The sequence below is a fragment of the Physella acuta genome, unplaced genomic scaffold (genome assembly GCF_028476545.2).
Source record: "Physella acuta isolate Inbredline_101_S28 unplaced genomic scaffold, ASM2847654v3 ptg000066l, whole genome shotgun sequence".
Lineage (NCBI taxonomy): Eukaryota > Metazoa > Mollusca > Gastropoda > Physidae > Physella > Physella acuta.
Genome location: NW_026731586.1, coordinates 189551 through 207185, shown reverse-complemented (window position 1 = coordinate 207185; position 17635 = coordinate 189551). Strand labels below are relative to the sequence as shown.

The 17635-nt window shown below is 32.4% G+C and overlaps 1 protein-coding gene across 1 annotated transcript; it reads left to right on the top strand.

Annotated features, from left to right (window-relative positions):
• Window positions 1-879: 879 nt before the first annotated feature.
• LOC131951648 (uncharacterized) lies at window positions 880-15072 on the top strand. The gene is made up of 4 exons (XM_059313996.1): window positions 880-1025; window positions 1191-1489; window positions 2047-2272; window positions 14859-15072. Exons 1-4 carry the CDS (start codon window positions 880-882, stop codon window positions 15070-15072), a joined length of 885 nt encoding a protein of 294 aa, XP_059169979.1.
• Window positions 15073-17635: the final 2563 nt, after the last annotated feature.

Sequence of the window (17635 nt, the reverse complement as noted above, 5' to 3'; positions counted from 1 at the left end):
GAAACCTCCCCAGGAATATTCTCAACTACTTCTCAGATTTTCACGGCGATGTGATGACAGGTGTAGTAATGCATAAAAGACAAAAAGACACCCAGACACACTCACATTCATTGCTTTTTACATAAATAGATATGAATATAATGAAATTATATATATATATATATATATATATATATATATATATATATAAGTAAAACGATGTTTACCTTTAAATTTTGTTTTAGATACAAGACATTTGTAAACCTGACCCAGTAATTAATTCAATGGATTTCGATACAGTTATTTCAAGTCATGGTACTAAAGGTAATTTATATAGAATTCAGTCACCAATTGTAATCTTAGCTGAAATTTCCTTCGTGGCGCCATTGAATGTACCAAGAGATAAGATTGAGGAATCGCTAGTGGAAGTCCTGATTAGAACTCCGTTAAGTGATGAAGTAAATAGAAATGTATTTCTTCCCTATCTGTGGTTAGGAGATTTTGAAAACATATCTTTCTATGCATGGAGTAAGCAAAAATTTGATGATCGCTATACATATACGTGGAATGACAAAAATGAAGCTCAATATGATAAATCTAATCGTAGGCAATATCTTGTGAAGGTGACAAATACTTTAGTCTGTAGTTTTGTAAGCTTCAGCAAGTCTGAATACACCATAAATTCCGTTAAAACCGATGTCCCACCATCCGTGATAGTCACTGTTGATGTTGGAAACACCAAGTTGATCTTCTCAAAGGTGTCAGAGATCAACATGTTGGAGATTGACGACGATGGTGTGTTGAATGTTTGTCGTGAGGTGCTGGACGAGAAACTCGCCTCTATGGCGAAAACTCCAAAATGAACTGAACTATTACGCCAATATACTGACTCTCATTTGCATGTCCGCGTCAATGCTGTGTCTCCTGGTGTCTTTAGTGACGTACATCCGGTTTTCTGAGCTGAGAAACAGTGCAGGCAAAAACAACATGTTCCTGTGTACAAGTCTTTTACTGGCTCAGGCATCTTTGTTAGCCAGTTCTTACTTGTAAGTCTTTTTGGTCTGTACAAATTGTACGTATTATATTACGTAAAGAACATTCAGAGAAAATGCAAGACTTATTAAATTACCGCTTTAATATTCAATCACACCCTAAACTTTAATATAGCTACTTTTTACTAATTCTTTAAAATATATTTCTACATTTCCCAGCTCAGGTTTCAAATACATCTGCATCGCTTTGGGAATGTCCACACACTTTCTCTGGTTGTGGAATTTCGCCTGGACCTTCATGTGCAACTTTCGCATCCTTCAGGTGTTTACAGCGCAGGTTCGGATACCACAAACACCGGAAGATCAAAAACGTGTATTGGCTAAAAATATTGTCTTAACGCTAATCCTGCCAACAGTTTCAGTAGCCGCTGTTGTGATTTCATCTCAAATACTAACCCAAGGCCAGAAAATTGGATACGGCGAATTGACATGCCTTATTGATTCAAGTTTGCTACTAGGTTTGATCTTCAAATCTTAGCTTAGAAATGATTTTAAGTAAGAAAGTTGGCACTTTGTTATAGATAAAAGCTTTTTCTTTTATGTCTAATTCAAACACTTTTTCTCCTAACACAAACAAACTGACATATCATTCATATTCCTTCATACTTTTACCTAACTCAATTCTAACACTTTTATTGGGTACCATTTAAATTCTCAAACTATATTAAAGATTTCGTTGTCAATGTTGGAATATTAGATTTTATAGTACCTTGTTTCTAATTAATATTAATTGGATAATTGGAGTTTTACTTTTAGGAAAACTAAAATAAATAAATATTTTGATGGAATGTCGGACAAAATGGCGTGTTATGTTTACATTTTTATACGGACCTTGAAATACTGAATGAACGTGAATCAGTTTTTCACTATTGGGGGTGACTTTAATATTTGGTTTCCTGGCAGATATTCGTATCCCTGTATTAAGTGTTATTGGTCCTGTGCACGTCAGAAAAAAAATGAACAGTTTCGATGCACTTTGGTTCTCTATTTAATAATATACCATATTTTCTACCAGGTGTGTTTTTGATCACTCCTCTGTCTGTCATCACTGTGTGTAATGTGGCTTTCTTTATCGCCACCGTCGTCAAGATCTACACCATCAGCAGATCTGTCACACAACAGGACAACTTCAGCACCAGCAATAGACAGCTCTCTGTGGTCTACGTGAAGCTGTCGTTGATGACCGGAGCTTTCTGGCTTTTTGCCATTGTTGGAGAAGCCACGGATTCGACACCACTTCAGTAAGTATTCATTTGAAATGTGTAACGTATTATTTGTTAATCAAATTTTAATTAAACAAATGATGTGTTCATGTGTATATAACTCATATTTAATAATTAAAGTTGGCCAAATATATACGCTAGTATTTAGTCAATTTAAAAATCCTTTGCACATTTCTTGATGTAAACATTTCATTTAAGTGAACAGGATAATTTTAATAAGCATGCATGAAGCATCTAATTTTACGTAAGACGATACACAACTAAGGCACAGCATTACAATTGCAAAAACATGTCCAATGTTATGCCTCTAAGCCAGGGGTCTCCAAACTACGGCCCGCGGGCCGGATGCGGCCCGCGAGGTCCTCTCATCCGGCCCGCGGAGATCTTTTTGTCCACGGAAAAGATTTCTGTTGGATGGTGGCTGAGGAAGTTTGCCAAGAAAATTTAAAACAATTTGAAAATGTATTTTTGGGTGCAACTACCATTGCCCGCCGTGGTGCAGACATTGGTGAAAACATCGCGACTCAAATAGCGAAAAATGCAAGTAAGTTACGCCATTTTACAATTGCAATGGATGAGTCGCTGGACAGCTGTTCCACCTCTCAACTGCTTGTGTTCATTAGAGGTGTGAATGAAGATATGAACATAACACAAGAGCTGGCGTCCCTACATAGCATGTATGCCACTTTTACCGGAGAAGGAATATTCAATGAGTTTTAAAAAATGCGACTATAACTTGGACTGGACTAACCTCAGCAGAATGTTGATGGAGGAAAGTACATAAGTGGCATAAAGAAAGGCTTAGTAGGACAAGCGAATGAGAAAAACATTTTACAACCAGTGTTCCTGCACTGTATTATTCACCAGCAAGCTTTGTTTACTAAATATATGGACATGGGTAATGTATTGAATCTTGTGTTGGAGATGGTGAATTTAATAAAGCCACATGGGCTCAACAATAGATAGTTCAGAGACATGTTGAAAGATACAAACACAGAAACGCAGCATTTACCATATTATACAACAGTAAGATGGCTAAATTGTGGGAAAGTTCTGAGCAGAGTATTTAAGTTAAGCAGGGAAATAGATACCTTACTGGAAAGTAAAGGCAAGCCACAACCATTAATGTCTGATGAAGAGTGGGTATAGAAATTGACCTTTGCCGCAGTCATAACTAGTCATTTAAATTTACTGAACCTAAAACAACAAGGAAAGTAAAATCTAGTTTCTGTTCTATGCACCCACATAAAGGCCTTCATATCCAAACAGGTCTTGTTTTTTGAACACATACAGGTTAACAACTTGACGTACTTTCACCATTTGCATATTAGATCATCATGGACCTCCAGCTGCAGTTTCGCCAACTCGAAGAACTTCCTAGAAGAAACTCTGGCCCCCGACCTGATATTTTATAGTTAATGCGGCCCTCGGGCTGAAAAGTTTGGAGACCCCTGCTCTAAGCTTACATCTAAGCTTACAGTAAAGAAGAAGAACAGAAATAAATTTCATTCTTTGGATATAATAGTTAAATAAATAAATATATAATTGCTTTTTTAGAAGTTAGTAAAACTTAAGAAATATATCTACAAAAATATCCACAAACAAATATCCACAAATACGCAGACACACACGGACTCACGTACGCATGGATAAACATACATGCACTCAAACATATTGATGCAAAAACGCATGCACTTACACAAATGCAAACGCCAATAGAAGTTCCCATCATCAGAAATCATGGGCGAACGCTGTCCGCATTATTTATTTTCGTGGGCGTCAGCCAGAGGCGTATCCAGGTTTTCGTTGTAGGGGGAGCGAAAAGAGCAAAAAAAGGCGCCGAATTTTTAACACGTTCTATATACGTTTATTATATGTATATATATATATATATATATATATATATATATATATATATATATATATATATATATATATATATAATTACTAGCTGTATGTCATTACTTTGCTATGATGTAAAATAAGTTGAAAGTAGAACTCTGAAGAAATAAGAAAAAATACACAATGTAGGCCGACAAAACAAACATTGTATCAATCTAAACAAAAAAAATAATATTTATAAATGTCAAAACAAATAAATAATTACTTTAGAATATAATGAAATTGTTTAACACTATTCGTGTTTACAAAATGTTTTTGTCTATATTCAGAATTTAATATATCGTCATCATAAATGCTAAAGTATTACAGCATAATGAAAGTTTTTAAAATTAGAGTTGGTATAAAAACCATGCTTTTCGATATAATAGAAAAACATTCTGAATAACAGCTGCCATTTAACTAAATATTGGACTTTTTAGTTCAGATCATAATTATATTTTAAATTAACTACTGCTTCTTTGTGTTCGTTAAAGATCATTTTTTAACATAGTGATAGGTATGGTTTAAATCACTGTATTGATCACACACCTTTTTACTAATAATTGCAAAAACAATATTCACAGAGTTTTACGTTTAAAAAGCTAATTTTCTGGCGGCATGGTACTTTGGTACATCATTACGCGTTTTTCTACATGTACTTAACAGATCAGTTCGGGGTGGGTTGGGGGGGGGGGGTGGGTTCAACTTCATTCACCACTGTCCGGTCACTTTAGGTCAATTATCTAACCCAGTGTATACCTAGGTGTGACATTAATGTCGCTCTACACAATTGTGGTGGTGAGGTGTGTGTAGGGGGGGGGGGAGATAACCAACTCAGAGTGAACATAGCGTCAGTTTTTAGATGACTGTTCTAAACATACATATATATTACACAAATATATATTACAAAAATATATATTACACAAATATATATTACAGAAATAGATTTAAATAAGTAGCAGTGGTATTATGACAATATTTTTCTACAGAGGGGTCCATGGGGGAGGGGGTTGTAACTGTTTCATATAATTTGTAATCGTAATCACTTTCTCCCAAACTGTAACAATACTACTACTTCATCTTGATGACGTTGTTGACCTTGTCAAAATTTCCCCACCACTACGCAGTTTGCTCATAAGTAAATTTAAATAGAGGTGCCACATTAGTTGTATTTGTTTCTGTATTGAAATTTTTAAAAACTAATCACACGATTCCAACTGTATACATATAAAGTAATTATGTGTGAATTTTTATGTATAACATTTCTAATTCAATTATTCGTAAGCAAATACATTATACGGTTGCCTTAAACTCAGTGTTTCTTCCAGACTTTTTTCTCCGGGGGGGGCACTTGAAATCTTCGGGGGGGCGGTAAACTTTCTTCGGGGGGGCGGACACTGTTAAAAGTATATATTTTCTATATAAATTATATAAATTTCATTTCGTTCGGGGGGGCGGTAAAAAATTTTCGGGGGGGCTTCGCCCCCCCGAAGAGATGCCTGGAAGAAACTCTGCTTAAACTTAACATTCCTCTTGCCAAGTGGTACTACCCGTGGAGGTTTTTTAAACATTGCAATGCATCGTTATGGTTATTTTTAGAATGGCAAACTGATGCAGCTGTTAATACGTGTTGTAAACGTAGACACTACTAGACTAGTACAATAATGCTTAATTGCTGCATGAAAAGATATCTTGTGATTTACATAGATGTGCCGAACAAAAATATTTTTTAACAAGTATCATTGTTTAAAACTTTGAGTTTAAAAAGTTTCCAAAAAGGCGCCACTTAGCTGAAAATGGCCAGAGGGGGAGCGGCCGCTCCCCCTGCTCCCTCCCCTGCGTACGCTACTGGCGTCAGCTTTAAGTAAACTATAACTTTTTAGAAGGTAATAACAGCTGGTATTTATACTAAAATTTGCGCTCGTGTTTAATTTTTTGAAAAAAAAAAGCTAGTGTTCAAATATAAAAAAACAACTGGTTTTATGGTTTAAAAAACCAACAATTTTGCATTTACGTGATGTTTGCTATGATTGGAAGAGAAAAAAAATTGGTGCCCCTGAAAAAGGGGGGGGGGGAGCGTCTGCAGCCACCTCATCCAACACCCCCATTAACTCCGCCACTAATGCTGTGACCATACAACATATCATATACAAATTACAGGAAAGAATTTTAAACTTGAGGTCTACGTCAATTGCGAACTTATTTTACATACGAATACAAAGAGTTAGTTTCACGTATTGGGTATTAATATATTGGTCTCTATATTTAAATCTAGTTAAAAATGCATTGTTACTTAAATAGATTTCATTCTGAGGTCATGTATCATTATGAATATTAACCTAAAAGTATTCTGATGGTTTTGTATCTAATTGGTTCACACCAATAATACTTTATTTTAAATCTATATATTACAAATTTATGGGTATCAACAATCGTATATTTTTAATTTCCCAAACCTTTATTTCCCACAGGTTTACATCAATAATACTAAACGGCTTACAAGGTGTTTTCTTTTTTGTGACGTGTATCTGTAACCGCCGTGTTGTCAAACTGTACTGGTCATCCATTGGACAACGTGACGTCACATCTGCAAGAAATTACACAACTGAATAAAACATGTAATGGCTCTAAATACACCAGTTCAGAAAGCGATCAACAGAACACTTTGATTATAAATAACGAGCCGGCCCGCGGCATAACATACGCCGCTATTTAGTTGTTTCTAATTTTCAATAATTCATAATTTGTGAATTCGACAGTACCAACGCTGACACTGAAAATATTTCTTTAAAACACTATAAGTAGCTCGTTAAGGACCATAACCCCCCCCCCCCTTCCTTCCCTCCCCCTCCTCCCCCCCCCCTACGTTTAAAATCGTTGGCTCTGCTTGTAAACATTTAGAGTGAACACAGCTCACTAAAACCATGTAGGGGTGGGGAGGTAGGGAGAGCGTTTGCAGCTTGTTTTCTAACGGCTCGAAGAAGAGAATTATATATATAGATAATTACAAAAATTTCTTTAAAATAAGATGGCATTGAGTAAGTTATAATAAAATCAGTATTTCTTGAATGTATTTATGTAATCTAGAGTTTTCAATATATGAAAATACAAAAATAAATTTAAAATTTAAAAAAGACCCATGAATTTGATAAAAAAGTGATTTTAAACATTTGATTTTTTAAAATTAACCCTTTATCTACCCTCGGTACTTATAAGTACCACTTTAATTAAGCGCCTGTATTATTTTTAATTTAAGACGAATTAAAAAAATTATAGATGTAATTGATAGTATTATCTCCCTTGAGTCACGGGTAGGTGGAGGGAACGATGTTTTTTTTAAATTACTGTGTGGCCCCATTTTCAATCTCTACCTGTATCGGTAGTTCACAATTGATCTGTACATATCTCACATGTGTTCCTGATTTACCTTTGTTTTACCTTATTCTTCACGTTTTCAACACTGAATATTTTTTATTGGCACCAATAGTCAGGCAAACGCGTTTAAGTTATAGTTATACAATTTTTATCATATTGTCTTTGTAATAGATCGATGTTTACAAGTGGACTTATAAGTATTGTCAGGGCACACGTACATTTTTTTTTAGGATTTCTAGGAAATTGCTGATTTTCGATGTGGAGTGACATAAATATTATTTTGATAATTAACTATCGAAATGTAATTAAAATATATATTTATGCATTTATAAGAAGGTTAGCATAGGGTTTTCCTCAGAAATATTATAATTAATTGCAGATTTCTAGTAGTAAAAGAATAAAAAGAATAGAGGTGGCAGTTACAGGCTCGTTTACTAGGTTTAGTATACGTTATTTGTATACCAAAGTCTAGTTCTAAAAGTAAGATTTGTAAGTTATATTTGTTGCACAAATTTGTCTTGCATACAATAGCTAGCGTGTACGTAATGTATACATGTAGACTAGTAATAGTCCATACATCTGCATGTAGTATAGATAGTTTTGTAATTTTGAATCAGTAAACACAAAAAAGTAGGCCACTACAGCTATTCCAAAAACTTTTATTTATGAACTTTACACTGTAGTGTAGACTTGTCATAAAATTCTAGTAGGCTACAATTATACTAGCATTACTATTAGTAGTGTACTGAATGACTAGGATTTCGTTTTCAAAATATTTGTTTATGCGGCTCATTGTAATGGCTATTGGAAGCCTCCAGCAAAAGCAGGTTCAGTCCGGCAATTGTTGCCACTCCAGAAAGACGACAGACAAGAACATCTCAGAAATGAGGAATGAGGGAGCATAACATGTCGGCACCTTTTGCTGTGTTTGAGGTCTAAGATGTGTTCCGATAGAAAATCCACAAAAAATCGTACTCAAAATATACTTTTGTGCTGGGTTTATGTGTGAAAATTACAAAAAATGTTTGTTATAATGATTGCCATGTTATTATTTAATAACTTATATCGTTTTTTCCTGTTTTGTAAATTTTTAAATTTTTGGAAAAAATGTCCTACATTCCTGACGGTACTTATAAGTACCAATACATGTTTGGGCCCTTAAAAAATTATGAAACAAAATTTCCTTCGACATATGCTTTAAATGTGCCAAAAGCAATATGATAACACATTGTTTAAGTAAAAAATTTCATTCGGAGCCTAATTCCGTAAATAAAGGGTTAAAGAAACAAAGATTTATATATTAAATATTAAAGCCTGATATAGTTTGGAAAAAGTAAATCAATTATAAATACTTTTTTTTGTTTTTAAGTGATTATTTTTTTACTTTTCTCCAAGAGTCGCTTCTTAAATATATACATACATACATATATATATATATATATATATATATATATATATATATATATATATATATATATATATATAAAAGGAACTTAAAACAAATCACAAAGCCGCCCGGAAATTTATCATTATTAAACTTTAAAATGAGTAACATGGTGGCTTGTTGAAGCCACATTTGTTGATATAATATATTAGTTAAATAAGGTATGTGTTCTGAAAATTATTATTTTATCTAAATTGATGTATAACATTTTGGGTATAAAGAACATTGTTCTCTACATAAATAGGCTATGTGTTTTACAATTCTAAATATTAAGCAGATGCTCTGATCAGGTGGAACCTACAAACAGTATATATATATATATATATATATATATATATATATATATATATATATATATATATATATATATATATATATATATATATATATATATATATATATATATATATATATATATATATATATATATATATATAGATAGATAGATATATATATGATTTAGCTGCTTAATGACTTCGTTTTCAATATTGTTTTTATGAGGTCATTTGTTATTCTATAAAATAATTTTCTGTAAAAAAGAAAAAAAAATTCTCCGATGCTGGAAAAACTCTTTGTGAATTTAGCAATACAAAAAATATTAAGAGAAAATGAATTTCTAACATATTCATCTGATTTTAAAGGATACAACTCTATACATTTTTTGGTAAATAATAAAGACAAAAAAAGAACAACCTAATAGCAGCTATTGTTTTCTGATCCATTATTGTTTTCTATGATTTGACAGCTATTATTCCTCACAAACATTCACACAAAAAAACTTCTTTTGTGATTATAGTGCTGGTGCTTTTTTAAAATTATTTTTGTATCTATTATGTTCTTGAAAAAAATGTATGTGCTTCTCATTTATATTATTTCAATAAAATAATAAAAAATCGTGACTCTTTGTAGATTTACTAGCAATCATAAAATAACATCGAGACCATAAAATTTAGAATAGCTGTATCTAGGTCAGTTAGCCACTATCGGCTTTAGAATAAATGCATGCCCATGTCTTAATTTACAAGAGCTATAAAACTGGACGAAATTTTACTTTTGTAGGATTAACAAAGTGTTTGTTTTACGATGATAAATGTCTATATACATAGCCAGGCTTGAATAATAATAGATCAAAAGAAACAGCTTAAATAAAAGAATAAATCAACTCAAAAAATTACTTTTGTTTGTAAAACAAACGGCCAAATAGTAGTAAAAAAGTTAATCGATTTACTTAAAAAAAACATGTAAATACAGCTAAATGTCTAACCAGTTTTAATAATCTATTGTGATAATCTTAAAAATATGTTTTTATCTTGCTATAATAATAATTTCAACATTTTTTAGAAATGTATTTAACATTTTTACATAGTAATACATAACTTCAATTTAGACGTAACTGTTTAATAAAAAAAATGTTGTGCTTGTTTTTTATAGGACAACCAGCATACTTTACTACAAGCTTTTATTTAAGTTGCATCCTCGTCATGTTAGTCTAGATCGAAATGGGCGAATGAAATTTCGAGCATTTCTAACCGACCAATTTCTTTGAAATACATCATTTGTGTCAAGACTACATAACAATAAAATCTGACATCAAATTAGTCTTAAATTGCTGATTAATTAACTTTTTATGATTTAATTTAAACTAAACACATATACTCTCTATCTCTTTCTCTCTCTCTCTCTCTCTCTCTCTCTCTTAAGACGTAATCTATGAACATTGTAATTTTCTGTGCCAAAACTAATGAGCATTACTTTTAAAAAACCATAAATACCAATGAACAGCATGTTATTTTAGCGGAATAATATAAGTCTCTTTATAAGTCTGTATTTAATTGCGTTTACTAATAGTTTATATAATTTGATTTTAATTTTGTAATAATTATTAGAAGCCTTTGTAGTATTATATGCGTCGTGTTTTTAGCTATTAGTTATTTATTTACTTTGTCACTTATATCGTTTAACCATTAAAAAACACATTGCGTTTTTACCGATAACTGTTTTATAAATTATTTTTCTCAAACAAGTATAACATTAAAAATATACAGGCCTATAATTAAGGTGTAACGATGACGAGTTGCATTTAAATTAAAAAAGACTGAAAAAATGCACAAAAACGTTTTATTAACAAGCTTTTATTAAGACTTCTATTTGTAATAATCAGGACGTTGTTATGTTGAAATATTTTCTAAAATGATCGTCGTTCACAGAAAAATAAAAATAGAAAAACAACAACTAGATATGTGTCCTTATAACCGACGAGTTGTCAAAGGCAACAAGTTTTTAATAATTGTATCTGAAATTATATTTTATTAAGGGTCTACGACAAATTCCCGAAAGACACTTGCCCGAATACCGTTTGCCCGAAGGCCGATTTCCCGAATGGACACTTGCCCGAATGCGACAAATGCCCGACTGGACACTTGCCCGAATGCGACAAATGCCCGAATGGACACTTGCCCGAATGGGACAAATGCCCGAATAGACACTTGCCCGAATGCGACAAATGCCCGAATGGACACTTGCCCGAATGCGACAAATGCCCGAATGGACACTTGCCCGAATGCGACAAATGCCCGAATGGACACTTGCCCGAATGGGACAAATGCCCGAATGCCACTTGTTCGAAGGCCGTTTGCCCGAAAAATGTTAACATTATATATTACTAAATAATCATTCGTAATCAATTTAAATTTGAAATTTTGGTAAAAAAAAAAACACATCTACGCAAAAAAGAAAGTGAAAAAAAATAATTATATATTACCACGCAGACATTTTAAATTAATTTGTATTTGATATTTAAAAAGTGTAGAAACATACTTTCTCTTCCATATATGAAATTAGACAAAAATACAATTTTCATTCATCTCCGGATTTTAAAATGAGTTTTGCTTTCTTTATTAAGAAATCGCTTCAACACATTGTCTTAACAAGGTGCATTAAATGGAGATCAAACATATTTGACTACGTTTAGTTTTTAATATCGCCACCTAGACCTCGCCTCATTCTTTTGTTAAATGATCACCACACAAGTTAAGCATTATAAGATAAACAAACAAACGCGCCTCTGTTCAATGTTGCGAGACGCCGCGCCGCCTACGCCGTGTCATAAAAGCTATATAACCACCGCAAGACGTCGGCTAAACAAGGTGTTCAAAACATACATCGAAAGAATGTTAGAACACCGCCGCCAACATCACCTTACATTTATTAAAAAATAAAGTTTTTCTTACAGCTCTTTCTCAGTTTTGAAAAAAAAAATAAAAGCTAAATTTAAAAATATAAACAACTGTTATGCTTAGAATTGTGTTTATATTCAAAATTTCAAACTTAAACTGATTAAAGAATGTCTATTTGGAAATATTATTTATTATCTAATATTAACATTTTTCGGGCAAACGGCCTTCGGGCAAGTGGCATTCGGGCATTTGTCCCATTCGGGCAAGTGTCCATTCGGGCATTTGTCCCATTCGGGCAAGTGTCCATTCGGGCATTTGTCCCATTCGGGCAAGTGTCCATTCGGGCATTTGTCGCATTCGGGCAAGTGTCCATTCGGGCATTTGTCGCATTCGGGCAAGTGTCCATTCGGGCGTTTGTCGCATTCGGGCAAGTGTCCATTCGGGCATTTGTCGCATTCGGGCAAGTGTCCATTCGGGAAATCGGCCTTCGGGCAAACGGCATTCGGGCAAGTGTCTTTCGGGAAAACGTCCGGCTCCCTTTTATTAACTATCTAACGTTAAGAAATTGTGAACTGAAAACAAAAGTCTCGTGAAAAATTAAACTACAACTATAATTATTAAATTCCAGATTGATATAACAATATAAATATTTTACGGTGGAAACATATTCAAGAATGTTACGTTGTTTCATGCAATTGAAGTCTAGGTTTAAAGCCCCAGTTGAATAGTTTAAAAACAAATCTGTAAATAGGTTACAGCGTTAGATATTTATGCAACACACTAAAAACATACATTTCTTAGAATGCGAAAAAGAGAAAACCTATTTGTGATAGTTCAGAAAAAAATAAAAAATTAAATATTCTTAACTTTGATCTGTGTGCATAAAAACATTAAATTTCGAAGTAGCTATAACTAATTCATTAAAGACAAATGAAGCGTTAATATGGTACAACAAAACAGTATACACTTGAGAATAAATAAAAACAAAATACACACTTAAAGCAATAATATACAAAACTTAGGAACAATATACAAACGAATCAAGTAGGCACTATAAAAATATCAAAATGGACAACTGTTTAGCAACAAATAATTTTGATATTTTTCTAGTCTGATCACTGAGTCAACTTGCCTTTTGCTAATGCACTAGTTTGTGGGACATACAGATGGGTACATCGATATCTGACATTGAGTCATCTTATTACAAAACAAATGCTCTAGCCTAATCCTTATAGAGATTTAAAGATTATGTAAAAAAAGATAATAAATAATTAAAGACGTTAGTTCAATTGTGACCGATCTGATGTATTTAGAGCCAGTACATGTTCTATTCAGTTGTGTAATGTCTTGTAGATGTAACGTCAAGTTGTGCAATGGATGACCAGTACAGTCTGACCACACGGCGGTTACAGATACACGCCACAAATTAGAAAACACCTTGTAAGCCGTTAAGTACAATTGATGTAAACCTGTTGGATAGAAAAGTTAGATTACTACTAAATTCGTAAATATTGATACATGCACTCTAATACATTTGAAATAAATAAATTGTACAATTTTCAACCACATTGGACTTAAAATGACACACATATAAATACCATTTAATTAATTGCTGTTAAAAATACACATTTTACAATGTGTTTAAAACTTAAACTTTAATACCTAGTACAAGCAATTTGTATATGATGTGTTTTTTTTTAAAAATGTGTTGCATTTTATAATGCAGCAATTCTCATATTTCATTTCCTTTTTTTTTGTTATCTTATATTGAATGAAAATAAACCGGGAGTGATCTCCTTTAAACTTTCTCGAATATTCTTATATAACACTACGTGGGATGGCAACTTGGAATATAGACATGATTTTCAATTACTTAAACTTTTAAAAATAGAATAGAATCTCGTAGAAAAAAGAATTTCGCACCAAGCGAACGCCAAAACAAAATGTGCATAATAGTGCGGAATATTATTAGTACTCAAAAAATAAAGTTTTTTGAGAAATCAGAAATAGCGTAAATTGCTACTTCCGGTCAAGGGAAATTACTCAAAATTCGAGACAAGGTAGAAGATTAGATATTTTACTTACGTGTGAAATTTCATTTATCTATCTGAAATTGTACTCAGGTTATAGGCTTTTGAACAATTCAAAGTAGAAAAAGTACCATTTCAGTTTATCGGAAATCGATCAAAAGTTGATACGGATCTATGATTTTGATAAAATACATATATTTGAAAGTTCATCAACCTAGCTTCAACCTTACTCAAGTTATCGTATTTACAGACACAGACACACAGACACACACGCACATACACACAAACATGCAGATACGATTGCAAAATTATGTTTTTTCCGTATCAGTGAGGTGTAAAACGTCGAGATTTCAAAAAATCTCGATTTTTAAAAAAAGTCTGCACGATTACAATACTTACTCTATACATTGTATAAGGGAAAGTAAAAAAGCGTATTTCCAAAGAATACAAGACTTTCTCTATACTTTGTATATACGAGAAAGTATTTTTTTTATTTTAAACTTATTCAACCAATATTTTATAATAATTTACAATCAAGCAATATGCAAAGGTTTATTAAATTGACTAGATAATAGGGCATACAAATTGAAAGATTTATGAAGGCCTATTAAATTAGTTATAAGATATACATTATTTTTAAGACATCATTTGTTGAAATAAATTTGATTAAAACTTATAATGTTGTCCGTTTAAATTAGATACTCACTGAAGTGGTTTCGAACCCGTGGCTTCTCCAACGATAGCAAACAGCCAGAAAGCTCCGGTCATCAACGACAGCTTCACGTAGACCACAGAGAGTTGTCTATCGCTGGTGCTGAAGTTGTTCTGTTGTGTGACAGATCTGCTGATAGTGTAGATCCTGACGACGGTGGTGATGAAAAAAACCACATTACACACAGTGATAAGAGCTAGAGGAGTGATTAAGCACAAACCTGCAAAAAAAAAAAAAAAGAAAAAGATAGTTTAAAATATATTCTATACAACCACACACCGAGATTTAACAAAATTACCAATCGTAATTTAAATATCAATATATTGAGGTACATATAAGAAATTTTAATGTTATTAAATTTGACGTACCGTCAAATATTTTATAGTTAAGTGGGTTTGTTAAAATGTATTTTTTTTATAATGAGAAAAGAAAAAAAAGTGCTAAATATTTAGAATCTGTAAAATGTGTAAACTTTTAAATAAATACAAAACGAAAAAATTCAAAACTTATAACATATCGTGCGTATTGCAATTTTAGCCGAATAAAATAAAAGCATAGATTTTTATTTCAAGCGTCACTACATCTTAAACGATGTTATAAAACTGCTGTATCAGTAAAATAATATGCACATTGTTTCAAATTCTTGTTTTCTTTGCTAAATGCAACAACAGAAGAGAGCATTGTCATCAGCTCGCATTATACTATGTTAACATGGATCAAAGGCAATAAAAGTAACACAAACAATGTAAATCGTGACTACAGATACAAATATCTCGTTTGTATAAAATTTAAAATACATTGCATTAAATCTTTCGATGCCATACATTTACTAATACATTAATCGTGCATACCTATTTGAAAGCGCTCAAAACATCTAACATATTATTATAGTGTAATAGAATACATGTAATTTATATCGCATTGTTATAACTATTCAATATTAGACGACAAACAAACAATTTTAACGGAAATTGTGTTCATCACCGCCATGAAAATTATCATGGAAATGAGAGCTTCCATTTTCATCTAGAAATATATATTTATTTTTAAGTAATACAAATTCGCACGCATGTAGCTTATTTCGGTTTTTAATTGCATTTTTAAAAGAATGAACTGTTTTGAAACATTAACAAATCTAATATTTCATTTTTGAATCAGCAATCCTATCAATTTCCATGCATAATAAAATGAAAACTCCAGATAACATAAAACGAACATAATAGAGGTTGTTAGAATTGCTCAGCCCATTAAGACACGATATTTTCTTTTCATAACAAGGGACAAATTTAAAATATATTTTTATGCTATTCGTATGTACTCAATATGTATCATCCATTAAATTTAATCTGGTTTGCTTACTATTTTTATAGTTTTCTTTTGAATATATCTGTACAATGAGTGTACGATAAAAAAATTTAAGGATTAATTTTATTTAATTATATTGTTTCCTGAAAGTAAACGTTTGCCGTAAAGAGCTTTGAAGAATGTTTGAAAAACTGTTATTTTAAAGGCATAAACAATGTTTCAAGAATCAGACAATGTAAGGTTTTACTGGTAAGACCTATGTGGATAGAAGATTATTTTGATAGGGAAATAGGAAGACAATACAGATTGTTCAAAACAATGGCCTCTTTCTCCTTCTGTTTAACGTTCCACGAATTAAAAGCTTTACGAACATTTACTTCAAGCTTCAATACGCACATTTCCATATCGAAAAAATGTAAATATTTTCTACAGAATTGGTTTTTTGCTTTTCATATGCCAATAATCATCGCTGAAAGGATTTCTTCACTTTTTAAGATTAAGTTTATACTTTCAACATTAACAATTATAGAGGCAATGCTCAAGCATATGTTTTTAACGATAGCGGGTTTTAATTTTTTCTATTCAAACTAGAAAATCTGTTTTTAGAATAAATAAGTATACAAAGAGAAAATTAGCTAAAACATTGTGTTTGATGATCATCATATGAAATAGGATATTGCAATTATTATAGAAGAAAGAAAACAATCGACATGATGTTTCGCTTTTTAGCCTTATGAATAAATAACTTGTATAAATTTCTATACGGAAAATAACTAACATATTCTTTAAATGGCTGGAAAACCAGAATTTCCATGTTATTAGTTAACTTTTCGGTTTCTGTGAAGTACTAGAAAACAGAAACAGTTATATGAAAAATTAAATTAAAAATAAGTAACAGGTTACTTAAATCAAATCAACAGCTTAAACGACTAGTCATGCAGAAAATAAACTTTTATTACGCCTGTTTTGTAACCCTGACCTTACATTGTAACATTGGATGTTATGGTCAAGTTGCCAGCGGATCCTCCATTGTTCCCTGGAACAAAACTTCGATGTCACCAACTTCCTACTTGCAGCAGTTCTACAATAACTGGTGCATAGAAAACAAGTTTGTTAGTAGACGTAGGAATTTTGAACCGCAACAGATCTTCTGTTCTTGCCGGCGTCCGTATTGTGATTTATTCGACAACTGCTGTCCCGAACTTTCCCGAAGTGATTTTGACTTTACATTAAATGGGACAGAAATAACATCGCTCCGCAGTGTTAACAATTTCAGAAGTTACAAGTACACGACACGGAAAAATCTACCTCGACTTCACTGCGAGACCCTGAGGTCATCGTCTCACGTCTTGACCATCCGGTCTTGTCCGGACAACTACACCGGTCCGGCCAGGGTCGTAGAGCTGTGTGAGGCGGACATCCCACGAGAGATGATGACTTTGGATGTTTACAATTTTG